At 32.8% G+C, this 23,560-nt stretch overlaps 2 protein-coding genes and 1 long non-coding RNA gene across 4 annotated transcripts; 2 read left to right on the top strand and 1 right to left on the bottom strand.

Annotated features, from left to right (window-relative positions):
- Nucleotides 1–666: 666 nt before the first annotated feature.
- Nucleotides 667–7,122, bottom strand: LOC141695060 (protein MALE DISCOVERER 2-like). Of its 2 annotated transcripts, XM_074499295.1 has the most exons (13): nt 6,826–7,122; nt 6,194–6,654; nt 5,968–6,100; nt 5,620–5,691; nt 5,145–5,288; nt 4,902–5,045; nt 3,448–3,509; nt 2,937–3,356; nt 2,167–2,357; nt 1,931–2,063; nt 1,683–1,837; nt 1,335–1,526; nt 667–1,249 (listed from the first exon to the last, which is right to left on the bottom strand). In XM_074499295.1, the coding sequence occupies exons 2-13, from the start codon at nt 6,306–6,308 to the stop codon at nt 989–991; spliced, it is 2,022 nt and encodes a 673-aa protein (XP_074355396.1). In that variant the 5' UTR covers nt 6,309–6,654; nt 6,826–7,122; the 3' UTR covers nt 667–988. The 2 variants fall into 2 exon arrangements, with proteins under 2 accessions (XP_074355396.1, XP_074355398.1); XM_074499297.1 differs by lacking the exon at nt 6,826–7,122 and having other exon boundaries at nt 6,194–6,701.
- A 5,475-nt stretch (nt 7,123–12,597) lies between these two features.
- LOC141698019 (abscisic acid receptor PYL12-like) lies at nt 12,598–13,380 on the top strand. Its single transcript, XM_074502612.1, has one exon. It carries the CDS (start codon nt 12,638–12,640, stop codon nt 13,103–13,105), a length of 468 nt encoding a protein of 155 aa, XP_074358713.1. The 5' UTR covers nt 12,598–12,637; the 3' UTR covers nt 13,106–13,380.
- Nucleotides 13,381–19,089: 5,709 nt separating this feature from the next.
- LOC141696529 (uncharacterized) lies at nt 19,090–21,482 on the top strand. The gene is made up of 2 exons (XR_012564454.1): nt 19,090–19,453; nt 20,712–21,482. It is a non-coding gene; the product is annotated as an uncharacterized LOC141696529 (long non-coding RNA).
- Nucleotides 21,483–23,560: the final 2,078 nt, after the last annotated feature.

Here is a 23,560-nt window from a genome sequence, read left to right as displayed (position 1 = left end):
GATTGCAGAATGTTGGGTAATAAACTAACACTACGCGCAACAATGAGACAGTTATATATATCACAATTAACAAGAACAAGCAATAAATCAAGTAACGAAACAAAATACGAAGGTAAATAACAAGATAAATCAGTAACTGAATTGACTTATATCCGAACATGAAAGTTTAAGTCCTCGTTACAAGAAACAATCTCCAATAATTAGTTTTAGGAAACTACATAAGAACATGTCTAAAACATGCGTCAACCTTTCCATTTCCTAACACAAAAGTCAAAACTTTGTCGATCATCTAGGTATAGATTTACGTCATAGTTGCATCCTTCTTGATTTCACAGTTGTTGCTCGGAACAGAATTACAGAAGGACGATTTGATTTAGGCACCTGCTCGCAAAAAAAAAAGGAGCGATGACAGGAAATCGCGTCAATGTAGTTTCCAGATAGTTTCATGATATTGTGTATGCGTTCGTGAGAAAATTCAGCTCCCAAAGCAACAGAAACACATTCAATTTCTATGTAGGATATGCTTGGTGTAATGTTGATTGCTTCAAGTAACAGACATTCGACAAATGCAGTTACCAAAGATACGAAACAAGAGAACAAATGTAAAAATAATGAGAGAATGCATTTACATTTACAATAGAGTTTTGCTAAAAATATAAGCACTTGTTCTTCTATTTGTGAAATTGATTGTGAACAAATTCAAGCCTGAAACTGATCTTTCTTGTTTCGTATACTAATTAAACACAGTATTCCCTCCAAAAAAACTGTTTCCAATGTACCAAAAACACAAATTTATGAAAGTTGGGGGAGGTAGATGTCTGCAATTAGTGAAATATGAAAGTGATATTACAGAGAAGTAACATACAAAACACAAATTTATACAACATATAGATAGGCTCTATAGAAAGAGGGGAGGGGAGGAGGCTATGTAACTTTGTACTTTGTATACCAGTTATGAATGTTACAACATGGACAGTCTTGTCTCAAATTAGGCTGCTTCCGCTGACAAAATCTCGAGCTCAGCCCACCAAAGGGGAGATAGTCTTGGTGTAGCTGCATCAGGTGACACCCTAATAACTTCTCTAAGCTTTGGTATTATTTCTTTTATACTCGGTCTCTTCCTCGGATCTTTCTCAATGCATTCTTGAACCACTTTACATATAACTTCAAGCTCCTCAGTTTTGAAGGACTTCAAAATTGGATCAATCATACAGTCAAACTTGCTGCTATCATTCAGGAACTCAGATGCCTAAAAAAATCAGTTTACCATGTTATGTTACAAGTATAAATAGGGGTTTTAAAAGTATATGCATCTTTTTGTAATCATGATTTACCCAGATTGAAATGTGCCCTTGCTCTTCTGAATAAGGAAGCCTTCCTGAAACTATCTCGAGCAGCAAAACTCCGAAATTGTAAATATCTGTTTCAACATCTGGAAGTGGTGGAAGCTTACAATGCCCGGACTCATTTCCTGGAACCACCCTTGATTTGTGATGAAGTTCATTCCAAAATCCAATCTCAGCAACCTGGAGCGGAAGAGGGAAACAAGTAAAATGTAATTAATAGAACATCTGAGTATGTATTCCATGCAACTACAGGTTCTTATTTCTCAGCGACAAAAAAATTATGCACTTGCAATTTTAAAGCTTCTCGAATTGAAGGATGTTGAGAAAGAAGCATACTTTTGCAGCATAATCTTCAGTTAAAAAAATTGCATCTGATTTAAGGTTGGAATGCGGTAGTGGAGGTTTCAAGTCATGCATGTATTGTAGGCAGTAAGCTGTTCCCATTATGATCCTCACCCTAGCATTCCAGTCGAGGTGTTCCAATTCCTTAACTAAATAAAGAATAAAATCAAAATGAGCATCCCTCAATACATCTTAGTGAACAATGAGCTATCAATTGAATCACTGAGATTGTATGAACTTACTGTGCAGATGCTCAAATAGGGTCCCATTCGGAGAAAACTCAAATACCATCATCCGAGCAAAAGGATGATCCTCCTCACAGAAACCAATAAGGTTGACAAAATTCTTGTGGTTTATCCGTGAGAGTGAATCAATCTAAAATATGCCATATAGAGAAGGAGGCATGTAATTACCTATTAGAGAATAAAATCAAAATTTCAAACATGATAAGTTCTCGACGCATACTTAAATGCCTAACCTGCTTTCTGTACCCTATTTCCGAACGCCTTGACCACTCTTTGCGAGAAGTTATTGAGGTTGAGGTAACAGAAATTTCGACTCCACTAGTTAATGTTCCCTTGTAGACAGTGTAGGAATTGTGAGTTTCAATTATGTTGCTGAAATCCTCACAGGCAGTTTCTAGCTCATGCAGGTTTAGCTTAGGAACACCTGAAAATATGGAACATAATCCCTAATTCAAGACAAAATAAATCTAGACCATCCCCTCTAAATTATAACAATAAGAACCTGATATATAGGTCAGTTAATAATTTTGAAAGTGATAAACAAATGCAATAATGGTCCACACTCAAATATTTTAGGTAAATTAAAAAAATATTACTTATATTATACATGTAGTAATTGTTCGGTTCAGTTATTTTGGTTGAGTGAAAACCGAACCAATTTGAAACTTTCGGTTTTCTAATTAGAAAACCAAACTGTTTAAAATCCTTAAATTTTGGTTTGGACGGTTTCTATTAGCCGGTTTGTGTTGAAACATAATTATGCTCAGCCCTTAATTGGCCAGTTAATTTTAAGAAAATTGAATTAACTGGCTGCCTACGTAAATGATTGCAAACCCGCAAAACACTGCAGAACTGCATAGTAGGAATCCAGTTCAGGAATAAGATCATTGCATTATAGTTTCAATGATAAAAGCTAGATCTAAAATAAGCTAACAGAAACAACTATAATGACCTGTAGACCAAAAGTGTGTAGAAGATTGATGTGTTCATATGGAGAAAGTACCTGTCACAAATGCTTTCTGCAACTGTCCACTCAATCCAGATTTCCAAGGTCTTATGTTTTTTACTGCCCGGGTACGGCAGACACAGAACAAGATGGTAGCCACTATTACGACAAAAAAAGCAACCAACACTCCAATTATATATTTCCCGTTATCTCCAGAATGTCCATCTTTCTCTGTACCCTTAGCTTTGCCAACAGCATGGTGAGGCCCTTGAGGAGATTCAGCAGGTGAAAGAGAAGGGTTTTTCTTTTCTTTTGGTATAGCAGGAAACGAACCACTACTTCTAGTACTAGGAAGGGCAATAATGGTCTCCTCAGGATTAGGACCACTAACACGAGCGGCAATTAAATTGACGGACTCTCCAGCTAGCCTACGACGTACAGTGTTAACTAGGTTCGTTATATGTGGCTCAATAGCACCTGCAGAGTGCGAAAATTCTACTTCAGTAAAATTATAAGCTTAAACTATCAGTCCAATTGCTCTTTACATACTAAAATATCTTGTGCGTACTTGTTAGATTTTCACAGCTATCATCTGCATTTTCAGAAGAGATGCCTTCTTCATGTTTGAACCTTCAAACATCATAATAAATTAATATAAACAATACGCTAGAACTGAGCAGCATAAAAATAGACGATAGGTGTAGTTTTTAAATAGATTGGTGCTTTCAAGTAACTGCCCACAATTCCCCGTCCCCTGAAGCACCAAATAATATATAACCATAAAAAATTAGATGAAAATCATTTTTTTATCATGTTTTCACATAGGAGATTAGAGTTCACATTATTTAAAAGAGGATAATTAAATCATTCATCGTAAAATATATTAGGAGCTTAGGTATCAGTTCGGTACTGATAAGACCAATTTTTTTCTAGGGAATGGATGAAGCAGTTACAGTGGGAAAGCTAAAAATTGTACATACATATGATATAGAAGTACGATTTATGTAAATTCATCATATCAAGCCAGAGACCATCTGTGGATAACCTCCTATGATAAAATCACTCATACTTCCAATATCTGAATAAACTTAAGAAGGCAATATATGGCGATAACTATTGAGTTTCTCTTTGATCTGTGTGCTGAGAGTTCTGCTTTCAACAGGGATTCTGATTTCATAAAGGCTTCTGCTTTTTTCAATGATAATATATCACAATGCAAGATGCTACACAAAAGATTGGGAAGATGCCTATGTAAACAAATAGTTTAAAAGCACCTAGTTCTCCAGTAGCAGGAATTCTAGAAGGCATTCTACATATTAGACAATTTCTACAAATTATAAATATCCGAGCTACTGTCCAGAGCATACTGATAGGTGTTTTGAAGAGCAGACAGCTTTAGCGTATTATCTAAAAATGTATGTGCCTGTAGATTATAATACTACAGAGCTCTAATTCAAATATGGTTGTTTACTACTGGAACATATATTTAGATGCACTAAGAATTTGACCAAATAGATATACCGAACCAATTGACTGGCATTATAACTGAGAAATAAAATCATATACAGCAACCAACACTCAGCGGCATATAGTAAACAGTTTAGAGATGTTTAATTTAGTTCTCTCAGAGGTAATCACACCTAAGTTTCATAATGATTAAAACTCTCTGCACTTCAATTATTCACAAGAGGCTGAGCAATCCACAAATATGTTTAATTTATTTAAGCTACAAGTTTTTCAATAAATTTTGCTCCAACCAAATATTGTACACTTCGACTTCAAATTAAGAAACAAAAGTTAAATTATAATATTTTAGAATATTTTTAAGTGTGTACAGCACTAAGAGAGGTTTGCAAAGGGTGTAGACAATGAAAGTCTTGTGCATGTGCTCTGGCAAGTGTTAAATCGCAAAATGAACAAATGACGCATTCTTGATGACAAATCTACAGACTACAGGCGAAGAGCAGGGCGAGTAGTTAGCAAGACGTTCAGGAAAAAGTTTAAGGAATTATAAGAGCTTACCAGTGGCCTAATTTTCTATTTAGGCAAGCATATTCTGCGGCAGCACCAGATAAATTGCTTCCATCAGAGTGCATTTCACAAGGCATATCAAAATTTCGGTTTTGTGGAGAAACTATCCTTTCGAACTTATTGTTATGAAGTAACCTGGTTCAGGTATATTGAAGTTGAAGGCCTTGTTTATCATAGATATAAGATACCAGATCATTAAAAAATTCTAAAAATAACAGTAGAAAATGGACTTACAAACACTTGAGTGAAGGCATCACTTCAATCTCTGTAGGAATCGTACCGTTTAGACTATTATTTCTCAAGTCCATTATCTCCAGCATTGCAAGTTCACCAAACTCCTTCGGGATAGAGCCAAAAAATTGATTCTGAGAGAGTACCCTGTCAATGCAAATAGATTATTCAATGTTTATATTAATTCAAAAAGATTATCTAACAATCTTATGCATCCTGTAGAAACTCAACACTAACCTTGTACAGCATATTTGTTATCCAAACAAAGTAATAAACTCAAAATTGCCCTAGGTACCCAGAAACAGAAACACATGCACATTTGTAGTCTTAAACAAACATGAATATACTGTGTATTAGAACTATGCGGACGAGCTGCTAGGCAATCAATTTTGTTACCTCCACTACATAAATAGAACATCTACGAAGTAACTTATAACATAAATCTGACTATTCAATCCAAAGTATAAGTTGTACTTACAGTATTCGCAGGTGAGTAAGTTTTCCAAGATCTGGTGCTAATATTCCTTTCAGCGAAAGCCCATTCAGATTCCTTTTGTACAATAAACAATTACATGTAAAATACCAGAACACATTTCTCTTCTCACATTAACACTTGACAACATATTTTTCCTATGATTGTCTCCGACAAATGAATCACTATAATTCCAATATAGATCAAAACAACTAGATCTTTTTAGAACAGATTTAGTTACTCTTATATCAGGACAGATCCTCCGAATTCAAGAATGTAGACATTGATTATATTTTCTATCAGCGACTAGAGTATGTAACTCTATCATTAACATGAAGTACAATTGAAACTTACAGTATTTGCACTTGACCATCAACACAGTGAACACCAGACCACATGCATGGGTTGCAGTCATTAGTATTCCAGTCCATTAAAGCACCATGAGGATCCAATTCAACTGCTGCACGAAAAGCTAATAACGCCAATCCTGCATTTCCATTTTAAAGCATGTAATAGTTGATTTGTTTTTCTAAATTAATTACACATACACGGAGAGATAGGCGTTAAGCAGATGCCATACCTTCAGAATTCAGGTTGCAATGCCCTTGAATTTGTAAAAGAAGAACAAAAAATGTAAAAGAGGATAGTTGAATTCCAGTTGTGTTCAATCTAACCCCCATTGCTAGCAAAACCATATGCTACAATGGTGGAAGGCAGTAACAAAATCTGCCAAAATCCAGGATTTTCGACACACTTCAATACTAATTAATGGCCAGCTTTCTTATGCAACCACTGTCCGAGGAGTTATAAACTACTCGGACCTCCTCGGACGTGTGATACAACAGCAACTACAATACCACCAATTCATACAAAATCACAAACAAAAATGTACCACCAAACTTGCACCTCAGCCAAACAATATCACAATAAAAATAAAATTTCCCTCTTAAAAATGATGAACAAATTAGGGTCCCTCATCTTCGAATCCTATTGCACAAATTTATGTCACAACTCTGTTTTCTCCATCAAAAATTGCATAACCTGGTGCATTTAAACATAGCAAAGCCATAAAGAATCTTGCAAAAAAGTATTGGATGCAAAACTACATGTAATTTTCAAGGAACAACAGAAAAGAATCAACATATCATCAATAGCAAGCAATGTGGCAAAAAGCAAAAGGTAAAATGTAAAGAAAGAGGCAGAATATTATACCTGAAAACAGGACAAAAAGGCAGTCAAAAGAGAAATAATCCAGTTGTTGCTATATAATATGAATTCCCTTGAGGTAAAAACAATTGCATGCAATTCTTGAAAAAGGGTTGCAAAGGAATGGTATGAAATAAAAGATCACAAAAGATCAAAAAAAATTAAATATATTGCATGTGTTCTTGACTGCCTTTCCAGGGATGATCTCAGAAGAGGAACCTCTCTTCAACCATTGTTTTCTGGAAGAGGAACAATTGGTTTTCTTTCTCTCTCTCTCAAGAAATTCTTACTGTTTTCTCTCTCTCTCTCCAACACAATGTTGCCACCTTACAAACTGTGTGTTATATTTTCCCTGTTTTTCTCTGTTTTCAGTCCATATTTTCTTGTTATTTATATCTTGTTACAAAAATATTTATCATCGATATCAATTAATAAAAAAAATATATAATTCCACGTCCAATTTTTTATAACCAAATTTGGTATTCTTGCATTCTCTGATCAATAACTATTTTCTTGAGACATTTTACAAACTTGCAACACTCCATGTCACAAGCTATGAGACAGAATTGAACAAAAACAAAAGCTATTATACGTATTTCAAATGTAGAATTAACTAGACAATGCATGTTTGTAAAGATATTAAAGAACATCGTTGATTGTAATTACGGTTAACAAATCATTGATCGGAACATATTAAAAATATTCTAAAACTTGGCCGTTTTTTTTTTTGAAATAAAGTCGGACTTACATAGCATTCAATTAATAAAATCCAAATCGAGTACATGAGAAATAAAACTCGGCCGTTTGTAAGTATAGTTAACAAATTATTGATTGATATATATTAAATATTTTAAAAATCGGTAATCGTAAAACTAAATAACTCACGAACGACTTAAGGAGAGAGAGATAGAGAGGAAAGATGGTGGAGTCCGAGGAATTTGATGTTCATGACTATACCAAAGTGAGGATTGCAGTTTTTTCCCGGATAAAAATTATAGTTTAATTATGTGTTGCGTCAGAAATCATCCATGTGGGCCAAACCCTAAGTCTAAGAATCGTTTAATTTTTATTTATCTTAGTATATGTTCTAACAAATTTTCAGGTTGAGCGAGAATCGAACCCAGAAACTGGGACGACAAAAGATAAGCCCTTAAACATTTGAGTTATCTTATCGCGCTCATCAAATTGATTGATTATTATTTTTATAATAATCATATGTCTCGGTATTTTTCATATCCACCTCATGAATTCACAGAGAAAGCAAGTGTCGTTGTCACATTGATTGATATGATTGCGGCTTTAACAATAAACTAACTCTATAGCCCGTGCAATGCACGGGCATACTCTAAATTAGACGAATCAATATTATTTTAGTTATACTTTATGATAATATTTTATGTTATCCCCTCCTAATGTTGATGGATTTATTTATGTATATGAGTAGATTTTTATTGTGGTGACATTGGTGCAATGATGTTTATATACAATTGACGTAGAGACCAGTGGCATTTCTTATTTTTTACCGTTAAGAACGATCTATGGAAGTTTTTTAGAAATTTTAGTAATTGCTTTGTTTACATAAAATTTTATTTTATTATTGTTATTTGAATTTTAGTATTATTCAATTTTAATTTCCGACTTTAGTAACTCTTTCCACTCTCTCGAAAAATATTAATAAATTCACATTTTTCGGTTGTATTTCATATGTAAACTTTACCAAGATTATTTATTTTAGTTAATATTATTCATTCACGTCATGATGATGCCGTAAAATATCAATGCAAACCAACATAATCATATATTTTATGAATTATGAATACCATAAGTTAAAGGGTTTTTGCATAAATTAACACATAGATATACATATATATATATATATATTATATACATATATATGTGTGTGTGTCTATATATATATATGAAAGTCCTGAATTTAATTTTTTTGTGTAAATATAAGAATATATATATATATATTACATATATATATGTGTGTGTGTCTATATATATATATATGAAATTCCTGAATTTATTTTTTTGTGTAAATATAAGAATATATATATATATATATATGTATATATATATATATATTATATACATATATATGTGTGTGTTTCTATATATATATATATATATATAAAAGTCCTGAATTTATTTTTTTGTGTAAATATAAGAATATAACACTTAAATAGGGCTGAGCAAAACCGAACCGAAACCGAAAAACCGAACCGAACCGTGCTAATTCGGTTCGGTTCGGTCCTAAATTTTTCAGAAATTCGGTTTATTCGATCCGGACCGAATAGACCGAATTAAAATTCGGTTCGGTTCGGTTCTTTTCACAAATATTTCGGTCCGGACCGAATAGACCGAATAGACCAAATCATAAATACTATAATTTTGTATTATATATATTTTACATATATCTTAAAAATTATAATCAAAATTTTTAATTTGTAATTATATTTATGGAGTATTAGAACTCTACATATCACATTAATTTAATTATATTTTAAAATTTATAATTTGTGATTTAATTTTTAATGCAATTTTATTTTTGAAAAAAATTTCGGTCGATTCGGTCCAAAACCGGACCGAACCGAATTATTTCGGTTCGGTCCGGTCCGGTTCATAATATAACTTCGGTCCGGTTCGTTCCAAGAAAAAATGACTATTCGGTTTTTCGGTCCATTCGGTTCGGTCCGGTTTTGGACCGAACCGATCGAATGCTCAGCCCTACACTTAAAGTATGACATGATTAAATATAAATATTTATTCAGTTAGAGGTATAAATGGTTGCGATGCACATAATCATATTTAATATATAAGTTTCTCTAGTTAATTTGTTTTTTATATTTAATTCACAAATATTTATATTAGACTATAATGTGATAAATATGTTATATGTCAGTCAATTGTGTGATTAAAGTTGGGTGTGAAGTGGGAAATGAGAGATGTCATAATTGGGGTGCGAAGCGAATGGGCGATGTGCTGTTTTTCGAGGCGGGGCGAAGAGAGACGAAGTATTCTTTACTCAAGTTTGACCAATTAATATAAATAAATAAATTTTATTTTAATAGTAAGATTTTGTACGATTTTCGCATATCTTTTTATCTATATATATATATATATATATATATTTTTGTCATTAAGATTAACGACGAACAATAATATTTTGTAAAAATAAATTTATTATAATTTAAATGTATTACCACCTTTTTTATAAATAACATGATTTTGTACTCAAGTTTCTCATGTATTAATATTGTTTATTTTTTTTATAAGAATAATAATAATAATAATTATTATTATTATTATTACTATAATAATAATTATTATTATTAGAATTTTTAATATATATGTTTTATAGACCTGCTATTCAAATTAAATATTTTTTATTTTTAATGAAATTTAAAATTATTACTACTACAATTAATAATGATTTTTACTTTATATTTAAAATTCACTTATTTATATTATTAATTTGATAATTAATAATTTATGTATTCTCGTCTTTAGAATTTAACTTACGTTAAAAATAAGTACAATTTTATTTTTTGTTGACAAAAAAAATTGAATCATTAACTAAAAGAGAAATTTCATTTGAATATTAGGTTTTTAATTTTCGAAACAAATAAAAAGGACAAGACATGACTGCCACATGCCAAATAGAAAAAAAACTCATGGTAATATAATATTTTATTGTTTTGCTCTGATAATTAAGAATCTGCTCTGAAAATATAATATCTCTAACTAAATTGTTATATATATACACATGTACGTACATACGTACATATGTTTGTATGGATATATGTATGTATGTATCTATGGATACATGCATGCGTGCATGTATTTATATAATAATTATTTATAAATATATATATATATATATATATATATATTAAGTATACAATAATTAATCGATATTAGTAAGTCACTTATGTGATAACTTATGTATTATATGATGCATGCATGTATCTCTATAATAATTAGTTATAAATAAATATATATACTAAGTATGCAACAACTAATCGATATTAGTAAGTCAATTATGTATTATATGAATTCTAATGCAAAGGTTATCATTAAATTTTTTTATACTAATTTTTTTTAATAGAGTATGTAAATTTTATGAAAAAATTATTTTTAATGACTTGCATATTAATGATATTTTAATTGAGGTAATAGAAATTACATGAATAAATCCGTATTAAATATATAATAATGAATAAGTTGCATATTAATTATGTTTTAATTGAGGTAGTAAAAATTACATGAATGAATCGGTATTAATTATATAATGAATGAGTATTAATGGTTAAAACAAATCATGTATGGATATTAATTACTGTATTTATGATTAAATTTGTTTATTAATTACTGTATTTATGATTAAATTTGCTCAGCGAACCCCCTTGTTGCTGTATTAGATATATAATAGATTGGTCGAACGAGAAAGAGAAAGGGCTTAACCAATCTAATAAACAAAGATTTTCACGGTATAGATAAGTTCCATGTGAAGAAAATACATATTATATGACTAAATTTTTTATGTTGAGTTTTTACATACTTTTACGTATCATTATATATCTTTTTTATTTTGAACACACATCTCTATGCATACACAAACTCGGGGTATTTTGCAAAAATAATTTTTTTATTATTTTGAATGACAGTAAGTTTGTGTATATTACACCCACACATCTCTATATATACACAAACTCAGGATCTTCTGCGAAAACAATTTTTTCATTATTTTGAATGACGGTAAGTTTGCGTATATTATACCCTCCCCAAATACTGTTTTATGCGGGGTATGTTTGATTTATTGATTGATTGGTAATCGCAGCTAATTGGTTGAATTACAGATTTAGGATTAATCGATGAATCAGGGTTTAATCGAATGAAAAATCGGTTGTTTTTTATAATCTTAATTAATTTTAATGTGATATCCCTATTTAATCAGTTATTTATAGTTTATTATATATCTTGAACATATTATATATTTCACAAATTTTAAATCTTTTGAAATTTTATTTTGTATCTAATATTTATTCATAATGTACGAATTAAGATTCATACGGACTAATCGGATTTGAAAACACGGATAGGTTATAGGTTGTAATCGAGCCGAGTCGAACATTGTCAAACTCAATTCGAGTTCAACCGAGTCTATAATTTCAAGTTCGAACCTTGGCCGTAAAATTTTTGATAGGCTCGAGTTTGATTCGAAAATATGATACGTATCTTACAAACTTCTAATCCGATCTTTTGCTTCCAAGAAAAGCTAAGTTCACTGAATTAGTTGTCTAATCATTATATCCAAATTTTAAAAATTCTAAAAATAATGATTCAATAATGTGAGTGTCCCCTTCCCTAGGTAATTTAAAATATGAATAAAAATAAAGACATGGATCTCGAGCTAGCTAGCGGATGTACATATTTTATTTGCTATACATGTCATTGTACCTGACCAAAATATCTACCAACTAAAAATAGCAAATGCAAGTATCTCCGCTTTTCAAGGTTTCTCCATACGCCCACCACCTAAAATGTTAATCTATCTGCGGGTTCGACATATATTTTAATATTGATTTAAAAAATAATTTTATAAATAATTTTTAATTTTTTTATTGTAAATAAAAAATTGTTATTTAAAGTTTAATAAAAAAAGAAAAATCTAAATTAAAGTATAAAGATATAATTATATTCATTTTAAAATACGCATTCGAGTATTAAAAAAAGCTGTATACAGTTGAATGACACAACATTTTTGCCCTATAAATATCCTAAAAACTCAACACAAGCTAGCTCAAAAAAAAATATGAAAACATCAAGCCAAGCCAGCTCAAGCATGGTCCAAACCATTGATGCACCACTACATTTGGTTTGGTCAATGGTTAGACGTTTCGACAACCCTAAGGCCTACAAGAAGTTTGTCAAGAGCTGCACGATGACTTTCGGCGACGGCGGCATCGGCAGTGTTAGGGAGGTTATGGTTGTTTCCGGCTTACCTGGTGGAAGTAGCATGGAGAGGCTTGATAACCTGAACGATGATTTGCATGTCATGGTTTTTAGTATTATCGGTGGGGACCACATGTTGGAGAATTATCAGTCAACTACTAAGTTGGTGCAGATTAAAGGTGGCAAGACTGAGGTGGTGGAGTCGTATGTGGTGGATGTTCCGGTGGGGAGTAGTAAGGAAGATACTTGTTTGTTTGCTGATACTATCATTGGTTGTAATCTCAGGTCTTTGGCTAAGATTTCTGAGGATATTGCTGCTCAACTTTGACCATGCTGATGTCATGATTGTGTCATGCTTGCATCATGGCATGTGATTTCTTTTGTTTTACGTATGGTTGGTGTACACGGTTTGGCCAACCCGACCAATCCAAACCGAACCGACCCTATTTCGGCCGAACCAAACCGATTTTTTTCAACCCGATATATAGTTGGGTTGAAAAAATGTCAACCCGATTTAATTGGGTTGGATATGATTTTCGATAATTTTAAACCAATCCAACCCAACCCGATTAAAATATATATGTACATGCTAATAAGTTAATTCAAAATTATGTTTAGACCATTTACATACATCCATATATCTCTAACTCTAAATGTAACTTATAACCTCTATGTTCGTAGTTCATTTCGTAACAACAATAGATGTTTGATTAATGTTATATTTTTTGCATTAATGATTCATTCCAATATTTAAAGCGTAAGCAATATTATTAGTACTTTTGATGTCGAAAATTAGATGCTTAAGGTTATTGAATATGGAAGATTGTAATATTGTTTTGAAATATTTTCAAGTGTTTTAAACTTTGAAACCTTATGTTTTATTATAATTTTTTATATTAATTTTGTATATTTAATAAACCGATCAAACCGATCCAAACCGAACCAAACCGAAGTATACAAATTGGTTTGGGTTACAAATTTAAACGGTTTGGGTTGGGTTGAAATTTTGAAAACCCGAACTAATTGGGTTGGGTTGCTAAATTCTCCCAACCCGCCCAACCCGATTCGTGTACACCCCTAGTTTTACGCATTGTAAGATGGAGAAAATAACCAGACACTCGATGTAGTGGTATCTTACTCGTTTGGACATTGCATGTTTTTGTTTGTGTGTGTGTGAAAATAATTAAGCATGATGCACGGATAAAACCATGGTGAATGCAATCTTAATGATTTGTTTTGTTTCCTCTCTTGAGAAAAGAAAGAGAGTTGATTTTTGGGAGTGTTGTACTTTTGTTTGAGCATAAATAGTTCTTTTGAAGGAACTGTTTTTGCTTTGTATTTCATGAACTCCCGGTTGTAGCTAGTTTAGCCCATAGATAAATTGTCAATCACTTGTGTTTCATGGATCTCTTGTTTTTAATAGTTCACAACTTCACCCACAACAACCACGACACTTCTAATTAATAAAATAATGTTGTATTTTTGAAAAAAGTATGGTAAAATGAATTTTTAATAAAATACTAACATGTTCCGAAACAATCATAATTTATAAACATAGTTATACAAACGTCAGCACATAACACACGATCACAATCAATCAATCAACCGTACCTAGTAAATACTGTGTAGGACAGTGTCTGGAGAGGTTATACCGTACGCAGTCTAATCAACCGTACCTCCTAAATACCGTTTAGGACAGTGTCCGGAGAGGGTATACTGTACGCAGTGTTATCCTCATTTTAAAGTCTTATCCTCATTTCAAAGAAGGAAGAGAGTGTTTTCGCACAAGACGCCCGGCTTGTGTGCGCACAAATATGTGTGTCGTAGATATAAATTAAAATAATCATACATAAAAAGTACATAAAATTAAGCGGGACAATAGCTTGGCCTATGATTTTCTTCAGATGGGATTTACCTATATCGTAAGAACCGTCATCCTCCTTAATTCTTAATTACTCTTGGCAAAAAACTCAAACTTATTAACACATTCAAGATTTAGCCGCAACATACTACAAGATCACCGTAACCGTAAAAGACTTCTAAATGTATAAAATAAGGGGTGGATGGTTGAACTCTCACCATAATTTTTTTTATCGATATAGTATATATATTACGAATATCGTTTATTCGGAATTGCTATATTAATTTGGGGAAAAAATGTGTGTCATACCTCTTCAACAACCTACTTCAGGTCCAGGAGTGTGTCGAACCTAAACGGAAGGCTCATAAACTCATATCAAAGCTTTTCTAATCTTTAAGTTCACGACCCACCGCGATTTGGACTCTATATAATAGACCACCGTATCGGTCCAAAATTAAATAATTAAAAGTTAATTTGATATTATAGTTGTCGGCAAGTATTTAACTCGATATACATACAAATGTAGGGGTGATCAAAACCGCATATTCAGTCTGATTTTGAAATTCAAACTGAATATTCGATTTTTCATATCACTAGAATTCTATTCCCCATCCGAATTCAATTTAACCGGATACTCGAATATTCCGATATCTAATTAAATTGAATCGGATATGAATTTCCGGTTAAATCAGACTGGACATCGAATTATTTGGATCCAATTCAATCTTACATTTTAATAGCATTACATGAAATTTAATACATATCTGAGTCACAACTTCTGAAAATAATAATCTGAGAAATTATATTTTTTATTAGTATATTATTAGCTAGTAATTTAAAAACTAGTGACATAATTTACAATTTTAAAAACGGACCATTATTTGGAAAGGATTTCACATCAACATAACCATCTTTTTAATCTGGGCCGGGACAAAAAAATTGGGGGTTCTATACGAAATTTTAAAATTGGGTCCTTAATTTTTACTTTAATATAAATTAAAAATAGACATATATCGACTACTAAATGAACTATCAAAATGTATAATAAAACAAAAAAAAAAGTTCTACTTCATTTAAAAATTCACTTTCGATTATCATCAAAGCAAATCGATCTAAACTTTATTACGACATTATCGCTCTTAAATTGGGCTACAAATAAACAGAGTCGTTCCTGAACAAAACTCGGGATCGGCTCGTTTAAGGTGAACTCGGCGAGCTTGAACATGAAAATGAATTCGGATTATTAAATGAGTCGAGCTGAGCTTTCTGTATGTTCGGCTCGGACTCGGCTCATTTATCTCGAACTCGGTTCGGTAACTCGACTCGGATAAAGTTTATATATATATTATAAATAATAAATTATACTAATTATTTAAATCTATTAATTAGTATATTTTTTCATCATTTATTAATAATTTAATTATTCTAGAATTTCTGTGTATTTTTCAAAACTTAACATTTAGTTTTTTCGTTAGGAAACTATCAACCATTGTTATCATGATATATTCATCTCCAATTCTTTACATTTTCATAAACACCATTAAATAACTTGTAATTTGAATAAATCAAATTTAAGTAAAATATCAAAATATAATAAATTTTCGACATCGACAGTTTAAAAAAGTAATGTACGATTTCTAAAATTACGAATGTCTCAGTAATTTAAAATAAAATTGGATATAATCCTAAAGCGCTCGTCTTGAAAAATAAAATGACATAAATTAAGAAACAGGTGTAAAATGTGAGTGTGCGTATATAATTGTAAGATATGACTTGTATTTGATCTCAATACAACTTGCAAAATTATAAATAACATTTTAAGGTTGGTCGATTGAAAAATATATGCAAATTATTAGTGGACAACTCGGCTCGGCTCGAATTCGGCTTAGCTCGATTGTTCGTGAACAAACTCGTGTTCGGCTCGGACTCGGCTCGTTTATAAATGACACGGCTTGAGCATCACTTTCTGCTCAGTTATTAAATCCGGCTCGGCTGGGCTCGTTTCAAAAAAATAAACTCGGCTCGGACAGAACTTGGCGCGGCTCTGTTCGTTTGTAGCTCTACTCGTATATATATATATATATACATATATATATATACATATATATATATATATGGCATTGAAATTTGGGGGACCTGTTTTTCGGGGCCCTATACGGTGGCTCAATCCGCGCTCTCTGCGCCCCCTCTGCCTTTGTTATTAGTTTCTAAAGTCTTTTAAATGTATTAAAGCCAACAAATGAATTTGACATGGTATATGTGTTGTACAAGACATGCATGTACATAACACGACTAAGTCACCAGGACAACCCTAAGATTTAGTTGTATGATCATCTTTTGTATTATGTAACTGTACCTCTTGCGTCTGTAAAAATGTTAAGGAGGTTAGACTGAAAGATTTTTTCTACGAACAACCATCAAGTTAAGGAATAAACTCTAGAATAAGATCAATCCTGATCATGCCTCAGAGAGAAGTGTAGAAGTTTGGAATTGAGTAATATTCTTTTTGGAAAAATGTTCTAAGTCACATATCGACAAGTCCCAGATCAAGATGTATAAAGATGTCTGTCGAGAAGTCAAAAATGACTTGTAGAAAAGTCACTCTACTTGTAGAGATTTCATTATACTTGTAGAGTTGTCATTATACTTGTAGATAAGTCCAAGGCATTTAAAGAAGTGGAGATATCGACAAGTCAAAACTGCATGTAGAGAAGTGGAGATATCGACAAGTCAAAACTGCATGTAGAGAAGTAAAGATATCGACAAGTCAAAAGTGCATGTAGAAAAGTGGAGATATCGACAAGTCAAAAGAAGTGCAGATATCGACAAGTCAAAACTGCATGTAGAGAAGTGGAGATATCGACAAGTCAAAAGTGCATGTAGAAAAGTTGAGATATCGACAAGTCAAAACTCCTTGTAGAAAAGTGGACATATCCACAAGTCATAATACCTATAGAGAAGTAAAGATATCGATAAGTCATTATACATATCGACATATGACTTCTCTATATAGTAAAATAGATCTCGATAGTAACTCAAAATTCAGAATACAGACAATTTGAAGATTCAAGATTATCAGTCCACAAACTGTTTTATCACTAAAATAGAAAGTCTACGGATGCAGTTTGAAGATTGCAAGATCAAGAGCCATGATGAATTTTGAAGATTTGAAGATTTGCTACACTTAAAGTGGAAATAGACAAAAGGGCTTTTGGCCCTTGATCTTGCAATCTTCAAACTGCAAGATCTTGAAAGATCTTTAAGGCCTTTTTGTCTATAACACAATCTGATTTTCAAGAAGATAAAATCAAGAAAATCAAGAAAACATATTCACCCCCCTAATCTGTGTTGCAATTCATACCTAACAAGTGGTATCAGAGCAAAATCTGAAAGTAAACAGATTAGGTCTTGGAAGTATGAGTGCACGGAAACTTAATAGTATCAAGATTCTTGTCTTTGACAAAGTGAACTACACTTTATGGAAGAAGAAAATGATGTTCTTTATCAGGATCGCTCATCCATTATATCTTGAAATTCTCAAGTATGGACCCTTCATTCCTATTATGAGGGTACCTGAAGCAACTGAAGGTGATATAGTCATTCCTGGTCACTATGATCCTAAAGATCCATCTACATATACTGAACCAGGAAATGAGAAAGTTTCACTCAACAGTATCTTGTTACTCATTTTGACCGAATCTCTTAATAATGTCATGTACAACATCATTATCAACTGTGAGTCAACAAAGCATATATGTGAAAAGATAGAGATTTTTTTTTTATCGTAGGTAACCCGCAGCCGCTACCCTTCGGGTGCGCACTGGGTAAACCCTACGGGCTCACGCAATATCCTGCAAACCACGTGAACCATGGTAAACCGCATTTAAGTGACAGGCTCTGTCTCAGGAGGCATAATCATAAATTCTCCTCCCGTGGGATTCGAACTTGTGACCAAGAGGATAGTTTTCCTCATTTTGTGTGAAGGTATAGAGGAAGTAAGGTCAAATCAAATAGGAATTCGGCTCTCACAATATAAGGATTTCATGGTTAAATCTAACACTACTACGAAATCAAGCTTAGGAAACACTGCTTGTATAGCACTTTAAAAAAGTGTTATGCAAGTGAGGCACTTACATAGCATTTTAGGTGAAAGTGCTATACAAGTTAGTATTTGAATATTTTTTAAAAAATGAAAAATAAAAAAAAAGTACTTGGATAGCGTTTTTATGGTGAACGCTATCTAAGTGTTTACCTGCATAGCACTTAGTTAAGCATTATAGTAGTTAATGTATTTTAAGTAATATTTTATTTATTTTTATCTATTTATTGACTCTTAGGTAGCGATTCTGAAAACGTTTTAGAAGTTTAAGTATTCCAAGTGATTTTATTTTCTTTTTGATTTATTTTTTCTGCTTAAAACTAATGTATCCTGATTTGAACCATACTTGACATAGGTAAAAAAAAAAAATTAGCACCAGCGGCCACCATACTTGACATAGGTAAAAAAACCTAAAACCACCTACCAGTGTACAATCCACCATCATCTTCGTTCGTTAACCATCGTCAGATCATTTTCTCTTCTGCTCTATATAAATATATACATGTATATTCAATCATATATGCTGTCCATCATATACAATGAAGCTTACCTAACCTTGCAATCGAACATATGATTTTATATGAAGAAGAAATTCAATCGAGTTCCAAATGGTACAAATGAAGCCCAACTAAGTCTATATTCAATCGAGCATATCTCTGCCATTCATCTCCTAGGAAAATTTTCTCACTTGAGTTTCATCACATCCATCTTTTAAGGTAAGCTCGTTAATTTTAGGGTTTGGAGTCTTTTAATTTGAGGTATTAGTTTTGTTTGTTTAATTTCTTATTGGCCCAATTGACTTATGTTAGTGTTAATTTATTTATATTTTGATTCATGAACAACATTCTGCTCTTTAAATTTTTGACAGGTAACTGTATGTGAAAACTTAGGATATTTCACTTGTAAGATTGCAATGATAAGTATGCAACTGTTCAAAACACATGTATTAGTGCATCTATTGTAATCGATGGATGCCTAATTACCTTATTCTTAATATTTTAAACTGCTAAATTAAGAAATTACTTTGTCACGCTCTGGATTTTTTTAATTGTAGAAAATTTCTTTGCAATTTTAGCATCATCATTTGTTTGGTTATCCGTAAAGCTAATAACATTCTTTATGCTCTATTTTGAATTTTGAAACAACTTTAACTTGCTTAAAAGACACTCAGAATGTCCACAGGTAATATTTAAATTTATTTACATAGATATTTATATTTTCATATGATAATTTATATAATTATTTGCAATCACTATATATCTATATGCCAATCGATTTATCAAACAAAACATATGCCCTGGCTGATATGTGCACTTTGGGTGCCTTTCTCTGCACATTACTTTACTTTTATTGAGATATACCCGATAACTGGATAAGCAAATTGATGCCTTATATCCTTGGTTACGTATTGAAATAATTACTTCATATCTTTATTTGCTGGGTTAATCTAGTAAAAATATTAGTGTATTTACTTTATGGATCAAGGTTATGCTTTCTTTCTCTTTAGCATTTCTAAAATTGTAGGGGTGATGGATCTCTCTGTTTTGCATCTAAACAATAGCTTTACCCAAGTTCCATTACGGGGAAAAGTACCTCCACGATACTTTAATGCTATATTTGACTTGAGTGGTTCTTGATTAAACGAGATTGTAGAAGCGGATCACCTTGCTTTAAGAATAGACTTATTTTTATTATTTTGTGTTGTTAAAACTATTTATTTGGAATGTGAAACCATTATGTGCCAAATGGTTAGTAAAAGCTATATTGATTACCTAAGATGCCTTATTTCCTCAAGTACAAATTAAATTACACATGTCTTAATATGCTATATTCCAAAAATGCAATGCTTTAAATAGACCCTTTATAAATTTGTAATTTGTAATATCCAACTATTCATGTACCGGGTTATATTCTCTGATATTGGGTTTTATAGAAGTTTAGTTGTATTTAAACTTGTAATTACTTTTGTTTTAGTCTGCGAGACTGCGAGAGAGAGCTCAGGTGGAACAACTACTGAACTACATTGTTGATGGGCCTCCAAGTATGCTGAGAGCAAATGTAGCTTGAAGTATGAAACTGTGTTATGAATTTATAGGACATTTAATCTATTCTGTTTTTACGAATTATTTTATAATTAATTTAAATTATTAAGTATTAGCTTGCTCATTCTTTTCTCAATTTTTTGAAATCCTTTCATTGCATGTTAGTAATTTAGTATATATCATTATTTTACCCAGTAGTAATTTGCCTAAAAAATTCTTGTTTAGCTGCATGTTGTGGTTTGTCTCATGTCGCAGAATAGTGTCTCACTATTAACTGATATCCGGGTATGTTAAATTCTTTGGTTATATTATCAGAAGTGTTTCAGAATTTAGAGTTGTATTCAGTTCTTTCTCTCTAGATCTATTTGAAATCATACTTCAAGTTGCAGGTGCATAGGAGGATGTCAATGAATCAACAACAAAAACCTAAGTAAAAAAAGAACAAGAAAAATGAATTCAGGGGAATAAATGTGGCTTAAGTTGCTAATGTAGAGGAGAACTGGAGCAACATGAAAGCAAGCAAGTTCACTTCCTGGAAAAATATTAGGCCCACCGATTCCTCAAGGGCACATTGTTGGAGTAGTTTTCTATATTTTTTGTAATTTGTAGTTCATACACTTTAGATTTATTATGTATTGTATGGATAAATTAGGATGATTTGATTTGTAAGTATTGACCTTTTATAAGGTTCTTTTAATTTTAATTTGTTTATATTTGAACTTGTTAGTACTCTAGCTTTTTCAGCTATTTGAATTTTTATTTTCGAGTTTTATTATTTTTATAATTTTTAATTTTTTAGGGAATATTATAGGTTAATAATAGGAATAAATAATTACATTAGATTTTTTTAATAAAATGTAAATCTTGTATAGCGTTTGTAAGAGATTTATAGTAGTGATGTTGTTTGAATATCAAAACTTAAATAGCATTTATAAAAGTGCTATCTAAGTGATAGGGATAAATAAATCCTGATTGTGTAAATATTAAAGTAGTTATACATGATTTGGGCTGCTAAGCCCAATAAGAAGATGTATGACATTCAGAGCAAAAAGGTTAACACATTGATCATGCCTGATGGACCAGATCAGACCTGATGGAACAAAGAAGGCCCAAAAACCCTGAATATTAATTAATTTCGTAATTAATTAATAAGAGAAAAATCAGCTACTGAGAAGAGTCCCAATAAGGACATGAATCCTTGCAGATTAGCCTCTAAGGGACCTAGAAGGATAAGGAATCAGTTTTTTACTATTTAGGACTCCAAAGTCCATTCTAATTCACCAAGTCTCCTATACCAAGTCCAATTTGAGGACCACCATCTATATAAGGGGTCTCACCCCACAAATCAGAACTATGTTTTTTGGCTTGATTCTCTAATTCACAGAGATACGTAGGCATCTCGTAAAGGCAGAGTTAAGCTACGAAACACGAGAGCAGCCATTAAAGGCCTTGAGCTCCCGACTTAGCAATAAATACAGCAAATAATAACCTTAGTTTTTTATCCATAACATTTGGCACCGTCTGTGGGACAGCACAAAAATAACCATGACGATAATACGGAGAACAGTTAGAGCCCTTGGAGGAGGAACACCAACGGGGACAACCCAAGTGATTTCTTCAACTGTGGAGGTACCTCCTCATTCAACCTATGAAACCACGCAAGGAGAAGCCCAGATAGGGGCAACTGAACCTCAGCCACAAGGGACGATACCCTCGGCTACTCAAAGTACGAATCCCCAAGTTCAACAAGAACATGCACCTGTGAATTCTCGACCCATCGGGTACGAATATTCAACTATTGTTACTACTAACCCCCCTTATGGGATGCCCGTTTACCCCAAGGTTGGAGGAAGTGGATATGCTGGACGGAGTGAAGCACGAGGGCGTTCGCCCCCCCTACATACGAGGTTTGACTCCTATCCCTGAGGATCAAGAATTTTTTGGTCCTTACACTGAGAGATACTCTGAATCTTCGGATGATGAAGTAGCCCCAAGAAGGAGACATGCTGGCAAAGAGCCGATGGCTGATGGTAGCCAACACCCTCAAAGCACCCAAGGGACGAATCCCCAAGAAGTGCAGGAAATGATCAGGGCTCACGAGGCTGAGATTCAAAGGCTGAGGCGCGACTTGGAGGTGCACCAGACCACCAGACCCCTAGTACCTCCTAGGGGGAGAAATCCTCCTCCTATCATAGACCTGGATGGTCCAGTGCATAGAAGGGTTGTTGTCCCAAGGGCTGATCCAAGCAATCTTCTTCCCCTTGGAGATCCTGATGATCCTACTCCGCCCTTCACTGAAGATATAATGAATGCCCATATCTCAAGGAAGTTCAAGATGCCAACTATAAAAGCTTATGACGGCACGGGAGATCCCGCTAATCATGTTAGAACATTTTCTAATGCATTGTTGTTGCAGCCCGTGAATGATGCTATTAAGTGTCGGGCCTTTCCTCAAACCCTGTCGGGTATGGCTCAAAAGTGGTATAGTCGTTTGCCCCCAAACTCTATTGGGTCGTTCAGAGAGTTAAGTCAGGCTTTCATTAAACAGTTCATCAATGGGAGAGTGCATGAGAAAAATTCAGCATCCCTCATGAGCATTGTGCAGCGAGCAAAGGAATCCTTGAGAGACTGCCTGAATTGTTTCACAAAGGAAGCTTTAAAATTCCCGGACCTTGATGACAAGGTCGCAATGATAGCACTGCAACAAGGAACCAAGGATGAGTTTTTCAAGATTTCCTTCGCCAAACGCCCCCTGAAAGCATGTTGCAGCTCCAGGATAGG

Source organism: Apium graveolens, chromosome 11 (assembly GCF_009905375.1).
Source record: "Apium graveolens cultivar Ventura chromosome 11, ASM990537v1, whole genome shotgun sequence".
Taxonomy (NCBI): Eukaryota; Viridiplantae; Streptophyta; class Magnoliopsida; order Apiales; family Apiaceae; genus Apium; species Apium graveolens.
Note: the sequence above shows the minus strand (reverse complement) of the source record. Positions and strands in the feature narration are given on the sequence as shown.